Source organism: Ursus maritimus, unplaced genomic scaffold, assembly GCF_017311325.1.
Source record: "Ursus maritimus isolate PB19 unplaced genomic scaffold, ASM1731132v1 scaffold_17, whole genome shotgun sequence".
NCBI classification, from domain to species: domain Eukaryota; kingdom Metazoa; phylum Chordata; class Mammalia; order Carnivora; family Ursidae; genus Ursus; species Ursus maritimus.
The window spans coordinates 53512557-53522176 of record NW_024424119.1 but is presented as its reverse complement, the minus strand read 5'-3'; the positions used below and the strand labels follow the sequence as shown (position 1 = coordinate 53522176).

The 9620-nt window shown below is 57.5% G+C and overlaps 1 protein-coding gene across 1 annotated transcript in view; it reads right to left on the bottom strand.

Moving 5' to 3' along the window:
• Positions 1–6557: 6557 nt before the first annotated feature.
• Positions 6558–9620, bottom strand: part of MIGA2 (mitoguardin 2) — a 26567-nt gene continuing 23504 nt past the window's right edge. The window contains exon 16 of the mRNA XM_040632039.1: positions 6558–8521. Coding sequence (XP_040487973.1) covers positions 8315–8521 — 207 coding nt within the window. The 3' untranslated portion in view covers positions 6558–8314. The remainder of the gene's footprint in view (positions 8522–9620) is intronic.

Genomic DNA, 9620 nt, shown 5'->3' with positions numbered 1-9620 from the left:
GCAGCCAATGGGGAGTCAGGGGGGCGGTGGTCCTGACCTATCACGCCGGGGAGGCGCCGCGTGTCCAATCGGAGGCCGATACAGGTAGCGGCGCAGCCATTTAGCGTGCCGGCCCTGAGGCTGACCCGAATGGCGAATCAGGGAGCGGAGCCCCGGAGCATGCGAGCCGACTGAGCCGGCGTCCAATCCAGGGCGAGCACAGGTAGGAGCCTGGCCAATCACAAAAAAGGAGGGTTCCGGCACAAAACAGAGAGCAGAACAGCCAATCACAAGGTGAAGCGGGCTCACAGTGTGAGCAGGGCGGGCCAATCAGGCGCCAGCTTGGGGGGCGTGTTGAAGTTTGGTGGGAGCTTTGGTTTGGCTGGGACCTGTGCGGAGTGGAGGCTTCCCCGGTACCCCAAGCCCAGCCGGGGTTGGCTGGAGCTGGGCTCCCGTCAGAGCGCACGCTCGAAGCGGAGAGACAACCTCGGCAGGTTGGGGTCTGAGCCGACCCACTTTTAATTATGAGTAAACTGAGGCCAAAGACCCGGTTACTGACCGGCGACTGGTCAAGTCCCACAAAGCGGACAACCCTTGTGTTAAAAGTGTGTGGGGTGGAGGAAGGACCCTTAGTCGAACCACAGTCGGTGCCCTAAATGCTTTACAGAATGGAGGCTTAACTGAAATTGAGAAAGTCTCCTTCCTTCTTTCATTGAATTAACAAAGGTGTTTTGATTCAGTCACATTTTTTCTGCTTTAGGCGTCTTAGGAGCATTTTAAACAAGAAGCCGGTTTTCCACCTACACCTCAGTTTCCCCGAAACATTCCTCTCGGTGGCCACAAGGCCCTGCGTGAACAGCCACGCCTTCCCACCCACCTCTCCTGCCAGATCGAATTACTCAGCCCAGCCAAGATGCCCGGCCCCCTCTCGTCTCCGAGCCTTGGCACAGGCTCTTCTGCTGCCTGGAAAGCATCTCCCCTCCTGCCCCACTTCGCCGGGCTCAGGTGTCTGCCCCAAGTCTGGCTCAGGTGTCTGTTCTCAGAGGTTTCCATGGCCAGGTGAGAGGCCTCCACTGGGTTCCCAGTTGCATCTCCTCTTCGACCTCAGTGCTGACCACGCTGGACCACTACTGTCTGTCTCCCAGTAAGCAGTGGTTCCCTGATTTCATGCAGCACCAAGATCAGCTTGTAGAAATGCAGGTTCCTGGGTCCCACTGGGGCCTGGGTGGACCCAGTAGATCTGAGTGGGAGCCACGGAGTCTGCATTTCTATGTGCTCTGGGGGCTCTGATATACGTAGGTCCAGCCACAAGTGGAGAAGCCTGGGCAACATGAAGACAGGGCCTGGGGGCACCTGGGTGGTTAAGCGGCTGCCTTCAACTCAGGCCATGATCCCAGAATGCCAGGACTGAGTCCTGCATTTGGCTCCCTGCTCAGCGGGGAGACTGCTTCTCTCTCCCCCTCCCCCTGCTCTCTTGTGCGCGTTCTCTCTCTCAAATAAATAAAATCTTAAAAGAAAAAAAAAAAAAGACAGGGCCTGTTACATATTTGAGCCTGGCCCAGACTAGTGCTAGAACAAGTGCTCAATAAATAGCGTAAGTCCTCGTGAGAAGTGACAAGAAAGCGCGCAGAGTGGCTCACTCGGCCACAACCATGGGCTGGGCTGAGGAGTCGGGGCTGGGGGGTGGTGGTAACTCAACCCACCAGCATGCCAGGAGGGCCCCCGGGGCCGTCTCAACGGTACTCAGATCCCACCCAGCCCAGCCTGGGCTTGTCTGGGTCAGCTGGCTTCATCAGCCTGTCACCTGAGCTCGGCTCCCTCAAGCACTGCCATTATTAGCCTGTGAGAAGCAGGAGGTGTGAGGAGGGGGCTGTGAGTTTCCCAGAATGATTCCCTGGCACAGGGCAGCCGTCCTGAGCCTGGCCGCGTTGCCCCTCCCTGGCTGGCAGCCATTCCACTGAGGAGCAAATAGGCCTAGAGGGGCAGCGTCCCTGAACCCAAGCCTGTCTGACGCCAGAGTCCTCTCACCTCAGGGAGAGTGTTCTGGAGGAAGTGATGAGGACAAGGAATTATAAAATGAGAGGGCGTTATCCAGAGTGGCATTTTCCCAGCAGAGGAAACAGTACAAGCAAGTGTCCTGACCCAAGAGTGTGGCGGGTGGAAAGGGCAAGAGAGAGGGAGGGGGACAGAGGCTGGGGGAGGAGGGCTGCCAAGTGCCTGGCCACCCCAAACTTTGAGGGTCACCACCAGTGGTGAGGACAAAGCAGAGCTCGGAAGAGTGGGTTGGTTGGCTGGTTGGTTGGGCTTTGCTTCTTAAAAAAAAAAAAAATTAAGGGGCCCCTGGGTGGGCTCAGTTGGTGAGGCAACTGCCTTCGGCTCAGGTCATGATCCTGGAGTCCCAGGATCGAGTCCTGCATTGGGCTCCCTGCTCGGTGGGGAGTCTGCTTCTCCCTGTGACCCTCCTCCTGTCATGCTCTCTCTGTCTCATTCTTTCTGTCTCATTCTCTCTCTCCCTCTCTCTCTCAAATAAATAAAATCCTTTAAAAAATTAAAATATAACATTCATATAGGAAATTCCAGAAATCGGACGTGTACAGCTTGTTGAAGTTTCACAAGCTAAGCAACCCTCAGACCAACAACCAGGACCCGAGGAGCCCTGGACACCCTGTCCAGTCATCCTAGTGTGACCGCCATCCCGATTTCTAACCCCATACATTAGGTGGGTCTGAATTTTGTACTTTCTATAAGCAGAATCATACAGCAGGTACTTTTTGCTTGGGTCTTCTTTCGCTAGCATTGTGTTTGCGAGCTTTATCCACGCTGTGTCCTCTAGTTCTAATGCGTTCCCTCTCGCTGTGCGGCATTCCATGGTGTGAACACACCACACACCACACTTTATTTTCCATTCGACTCACAACAGACGTTTGGGATGTTTCTAGGTTTAGGGAGTTAGGAGCAGTGCTGCTCAGAACATTGTGCATATCTTTGGTGTACCAGTTAGGACCTTTCTGATGGAGATATGCCTGGGAGCCATGGCAGGGTCCCAGAGATGGCAGAGATGACAGGTCCGACCTGCCAAGTGGACGAGAGGCCGGGCAGTGCAGATGTGCACGCTGCAACGAGACGCACGGGAGACTGCAGGAACCTGAGCCTCCTCCCTGAGCTGAGAGGTGGACCAGCAAGGTCCCTGCTGTCGCTCTAAGCAAACTGGGAGGTGTCCCACCCTTAGTCACTTGCACTATTGTCACGACACCCAGCAAGGCAGCGCTGAATGGTCCCGGTTTATAGCTGAGGACAAGTGAGGCTCTTGACAGTCCCCCCAATTGCCAGGTCACTGGGCTAATGTGTGTCAGAGGCAGGATTCAAATCCAGGTCCTCCTGATGGGCAGGTGTGGGTTCTGAACCGGCATCCCGGGAGCCCAACGGCTGGCTTCCCCTTCCCACTCGCCCCAAGGAGTCCTCAGATGAGTCCTGAGACCCAGGCTTTTCCAGAGTCCCCAGCTGTCCCAGGCAGGGCTGGCCTTTCCTCCAGCAGGGAGTTCACAGACAGGGCAGCCCTCCAGTTAGAGGCACAAAGGCGAACTCGGGGCACCGTACCCCACCTGCAGTGGTTTGTGCTTGAAGTCTTTTAGAAAACTCCCCATCTCTGGGCCTGTTTCCCCAAAATGGATCTGTTGCTGGCCGCTAGATGAGAGGTTCATTCATTCACTTGAGAAACGGAGCTCCTGGCCAGTGCCAGGCCAGGCATCAGGGATGAAGAGTGAACGTGACTGGTGGCGCACCGTCCTCAGAGAACTCATTCCAGTGGAGGCTGTAGAGGCCGAAGATGCCAGTTACAAAGACAGATGGTCTCAGGGTGCCTGGCTGGCTCAGTTGGTAGAGCGTGCAACTCTTGATCTTGGGGTCGTGAGTTCGAGCCCCATGTGTGGTGTAGAGTTTACTCAAAATTAAAAAAAAAAAAAAAAAAGACCAATGCCTTCAAACTACGAGTGACATTTTGGTTGAGAGGAGCCATTCTAGAAGTGATGTTTTGGCTTTAAAACCTCTGGGACGAGCCATCTATCATCTGTCTCCTAGAATGGGAGATTCTAGAAGCCAGGGTCTGGAGTTACAAGCACCATGGTGCCTCGTCCTCGAGACAAATTGTCTGGCTCATCCCTTGTGCTGATGGCATTTTCTGATTTCCGTGGTGCACATACTCTCTCCTGTGGCCACTTTCCAACTACCACTGGGATGTTCCCGAACGGAGAGTGGAGAAGAGACACACAGGCAGCTCTCACATCTGCCACTGCCCATGCAGTGCCTTGGAGCAGTGCTTGGCATACAGCAGGTGCACAATAAATACTCGAACAAATGAATGTCCTGTCACAGTTGTGTGTACATCCTGGGAGCCATTTATATTGTAATTCAAACTACTGTTTTTTGGGCACTTGGCGTGAGCCACATCACAGACCCAAAAGCCCTTCGAGATCTCGCCCACCACACCCCTCCTCACGCTGTGCGAGAATCAGTCTCGTCTGACAGAAGCCCCTGATGTAAATACAGACGACTCCAAGGTGAAGGACAAAGGGCGTGGATAGAATGCCGGGGTGGGTTCAGGAGACCTGGGCATCCATCCCGGGGCTGCCACGGACTCACTGTCTGCACTGGAGCGGTCACCCCCCCCGCCTTGTGGTCTCCCCTTTGATCAACAAGGACTTCGGAATCAGTTATCTACCACCGTGTCATGAGCCGGCCCCAAACGTAGTGCCTTAAAACCCTCACCGTGTTATCGCTCGAGATCCACGAATGTGGCTGGGCTCAGCGGAGCGGTTCCGCTGGGGTCACTACTGGGCCCATGGGATCCAAGCAGCCTCCTCCAAGTCTGGGAGTTAGCTGCGGCTGGTGGGCAAGGTGCCACGCTCTCCTCCACACGGCCTCCCGAGAAAAGGAGCCCGGTCTCCCTCATGGCAGCAGCTACTTTCCAAGAGGGCAAGTCCCAAAGCTCCAGTGCTCGAGGCTCAGCCTGCATCACGCTGCTCTTGTCCCCCTGGCTGAAGCAGGTCACACAGCCAAGCCCAGAGCTGTTATGGGCGAGGCCCATACAAGGACATGGATTCCAAGAGGCATGGTTTGTGGGGGCCATGATGTCACTGTCCATCTGCCACAGAAATGGGCCAGGGTTCCCCACGGCCTTCCCAGCTCTGGTCTCTGGGATCCTGAGGTTCCTGGGACATCTTACCCGGGAAGGAAGTGCTCAAAGACGGATGGGGGCAGGGGATGTCAAAAAGACCCGGGAGCCAGCTCAAAGGGGCTCCTGGGGGTCAATTCTGTGACCGTTGGAGCATCAGAAGGATGATTGCAAGTTTCTGTAAATTATCAAATAAATCAAAACTCGTGAATCCACACTGGTGGGGAAAACTCACTGCGGAACGCTGTTCAGCAACTGAAAAATAAAATACTGAGACATGCCGTGCAATGGACGTATCTCAAAAGTATGATTCTATATGAAGAAGCCAAGCACAAAAGACCACGTATTTATGATCCCAGTTACAGGAAATGTCCAGAAAAGGCAAGCTGAGAGAGAAAATACATGGGTGGGGCCCTGGGGGTTAGGGGATTTACTGCAAATGGGCACAAAGGGGTTTTTTGGGGCATGATGGGATTGTTCTAAAATTATATTGCGGTTACAGTTGCCCACCTCTGTAAACCTACTTTAAAAAATCATTCAAGTTAGGGCGCCTGGGTGGCTCGGTCGGTTGAGCGTCTAACTCTTGATCTCAGCTCAGGTCTCAAATCTCAGGGTCATGAGTTCAAGCCCTCTGTTGGACTTAAAAAAATTTAAGATCTGCCCGTTCAAGTATTTAGGGGTGAAGTACGTGTCTGACACTCTGAAATATTTTAGAGAAGAAATATTTACATGAAGTTAATACGGTAAAATGTGTATTAATGATTCAAGGTGTTGGTTTGATGGGTGTCCTTTCCAGGGTTTTCCTTTTAATTTTGACATACATTTTAAGTTTTCAAAGGGAAGGCTTTTTTGAGTACCTTTCCAACAAACCTCCTGAGGTCTGACTGCCTGTGAAAACATCTGCAGATCTGGCCAGCTTGGATCTGGTCCGTTCCTACCCATTCCAGGCTTTCGCCCCAGCTCTACAGGGACCGAACCTGAGCCTGACCCTCACCCCCACAGCTGGTCCAACACCGGTATCTTACAGATGTGGACACTGAGGCCCAGAGAGAAGTGACCTTACCTAACTTGGCCTGCCGTCCTGGGGGCCCTCCCTGCCTCGGGACCCATGGACCCTGCCATACTCACAGCCCCCACCAAGCTTCCCTCCACCTTTGCCCTCTTGGACACTCCACCCACTGCACCCCAAAGAGCGAGTCCCCAGCAGTGGCCCAGGAAGCCAATGGCCACACATGTACCCATCAGCATGGCCATGTGGAAGGACGTTGTTTTTAAACCTTTTTTTCTTTTTTTAAAGATCCCACCTGTTTTCGAGAGAGAGAGAGAGCGAGAAGCAGACGCCCCATGCAGGACTCGATCCCAGGCCAAAGGCAGACGCGTAACCAACTCAGCCACACAGCCCAAGAAGGACATGTTTATGTCATTTATTTGGAAATCGATGCACACACTCTACCACACAAAAGTTGGAAGCTGCAACAAATCAAGTGCCCGAGGCAGTGCATGGACGTGTAAACAAAGACAAGATGAAAATGCCACTCCGACTGATTCGGGAGCAAATCAGAGTGGCCGGGGCCCAGGCCCAAGATGACATTCACAGCGCAGGGTAAGTGCAAATGAATGGAATGTGAGGATGGAGGGGAGGAGGGCCACCCCGGGCCTTCCCACCCAGGAGGCTGCTCCTTCCTGGGCACCAACCTCAGAGAGCGGGGGGTCGGAGCCGGAGCCCTGGCTCAACACGGGGTCCTCCAGTCTGGGGAGCAGGAGGGAGTGTGCAGGCAGGGGAGTGGCCTCAGAGCTGATGGGCCCGGCTCACACCACCCCTCTCTTGTTTCTCCTCTCTCCCCGTCCCGGGACCCCTCTGCCATCCAGGGGAGAGGGGCCCTGGTCTGGGGAGCCAGTCCTCCAGAGTACGGAGACCAAGGCGGCCTCAGTGTCTCTGGGAGGCTTCTCGGCCTGAAAGGGGCAGAACCTCAAAGTAAAGTGTTAAGGCAATAAATAGAACATCCCACCTCCGGTGAAAACACTGAGAGGGTTAAGTCTGCAGGGCTGACAGCACCCTGTAGATGTGGGGACAGGTGGGGACAAGGTGGGGACGATGTGCGGACGGCTGTAGGACCAGCCAGTGCACAGCTAGAGCATTTGTGCGTCGAGCCGAAGGCAAAGCGCCCGGCAAAGTTTCTTGTCCTAATGAGGGCAGGGGCTTCGGTCCAGCCCTATGCATCCTCTGACCTCCTTGATGTGGTCCCTGGGCCCCCGATGGGCCCTGGTCAGAGCCTCCAGCTCAGCCAGAGCACCGCCCAGGGGGTTCCAGGCTCGCAGAGGCAGGTGGGTGGGGGGGGTGACCAGCCCCACCTCCCCCATCTTTGGTGGTGGCAAAGAGGGAAGAGAAAGGACAGTCTTTGGCAGGACGAGGGCATGTCAGAGGACCGCATTCTGGTTTCTTGCTTGGGTCTGCCAAGGGCCCAGTCCCTGCCCAGACGTGGCACAAGGAAAGTAGACCCGCCCCTGTCCCACCCTTGGATGGTTGAGGCCTGCCACCCCCCAGGGTGCTCCCCAGGCCCTCTGTGACCCCACCTTCCCTCTCTGGAGCTGCAAGCTCCCTAGGGTGGGGGCAGGGGCGGGGCCGGCAGGACCGGGCAGCCAGAGACCGTCTAGCCCAGGTTCCTCCCAGCTCAGGACATCGTGGCCTTCACCACAGAGCCCCGCCACCCTCATCTTCCACCTCTACCCTCCCAACCCCCCTCATCAGCAGCCCTGGGGTGGGGGGAGGTTCTGGGGTCCCACACCGAGGGCATCCCGGCTCTGCCTGTCCCACGTTTCCTCACAATACCACCCCCTCTCCCCCACCACCTCCTCTCCCTCAGCCCCGCAGGTCCCTGGTCCGGCCGCTACTTCCCCCAGGGACAGCTGAGGGCAGTCAGGCGGGCTCCCAGGGGCTCCGGCCCTCCCCAAGGCTGTTGGCGGGGATTCCCAGATGATGAGGAGGGACAAGGTCAGGGGCAACGACCCTGGGCCACCAAGGCCCAGGCTCTGCCGCTGCGGATGGCCATGGATCCCCGGGCCCTTCAGTGCCGACCCAAAGGAGGGGAGGAGACGGCCTTCTCACGGCCGTCGCCCACGTGGACGAGGCCCGGGCGGCGCCCCTCCCCGAGCCCCCACCCGCCACTACGACAGCTCCTCCAGGGGCCCGTTCTCTCGGGGCAGTGCCCCGTTGAGGCCGGCGCTGCTGGCCACTGGCGCCCCCAAGTAGCCGAGCAGGATGTCACTGCGGCGCCGGGACAGCTGCAGGATGTCGTCCGCCAGCGCTGGCACGGAGGTGTAGCGCACGTTGTCCAGGTCGAACATGTCCCTCAGGTACTGGACGATCTGGTGCTGGGGACAAGGCTGGCGTCGGCCAGGGCTTCGCCCCCCCCCCCCCACGGACGCCCTCCAGACCACCCAAAGCCCCGCCCCGCCTACCGGAGCCCCGCCCCGCCCCCAGGCTCCGCCCCCCAGTGCTTCCTGCGCACCCCTGCTCCGGGAACAGCCCAGGTCGGCTGCGCACTCTGCTTACCTTGAAGAAAGCACAGACTTCTGAGAGCTGGGGCTTGGGTCCGAGGAAGCCGAAGGCTAGGACGGGGCTAACGTGCTCCGATACGGAGTAGAAATGGGAGATGAAGCCATCGGGCACCTGCAAAGGTGGCGAAGCTGAGAGCTGGGACGCCGGCAGGGGGAGGCGGCAGGGCCCTGGGGGAAGAGCTGGGCTTTGGAGGGAGGCCTGGCTCAGTCGAGTGCTTGCTGAGTGACCCTGCAGAATGGGGGTAACCTCGAGGCTGCTGTGAGGCCTGCACGAGGAGGGGGCGGGGGGTGCTCAGCACAGAAAGCGCCCAGAGGACTTGGCAGTGGCAGCTGGTATCAGCCGGGCAGCAGAGCCTGGCTGGCAGAGGGGAGCAATGGATCGCAGCTCAGACAGAGCAGCCAGTCGCTGCCTGGGAGCGCAGATAACAGCAGCAGCCTGGTGGGGGGAGGGAGGCTGCTCCGCCTGCTTCCCCTGCCCCCACCAGATGCCTCCACCAAGCCAGCCACCACCCCTGTGCACCAGCCCTTCCTCCCTCCAGGATGCCCCCTCCCCTCTGGGTCCTTCAAGGCTTCCCAATGGCCCGTGCTGTGCAGGGTCCTGGGGAAGAGATAAAGCAGACCTCCATGTGCCTTTGAGGTCCTCCTGGTCAAGGGAGAGATAACAGCAGGACAGGTGCCAAGAGCTACGGCAGGGCCTGGGGGCTCAGCAAGACCTCCCTGCACCGGCCCAATTCCTCTGCCCACCCCCCCCACCCCATCCCACCCTGCCCCCAGACCAACGGCTGGCGCATGCCGATTGGTCAGCTGAGGTGGGTACCACACCCCGGGCCCAAGGGGGTCACTCACCATCAGCAGTCTCCTCTTGGCTTTCAAGACTGACCAGCAAGCAGTGGCCAGGGCCTAAACCAAAGAT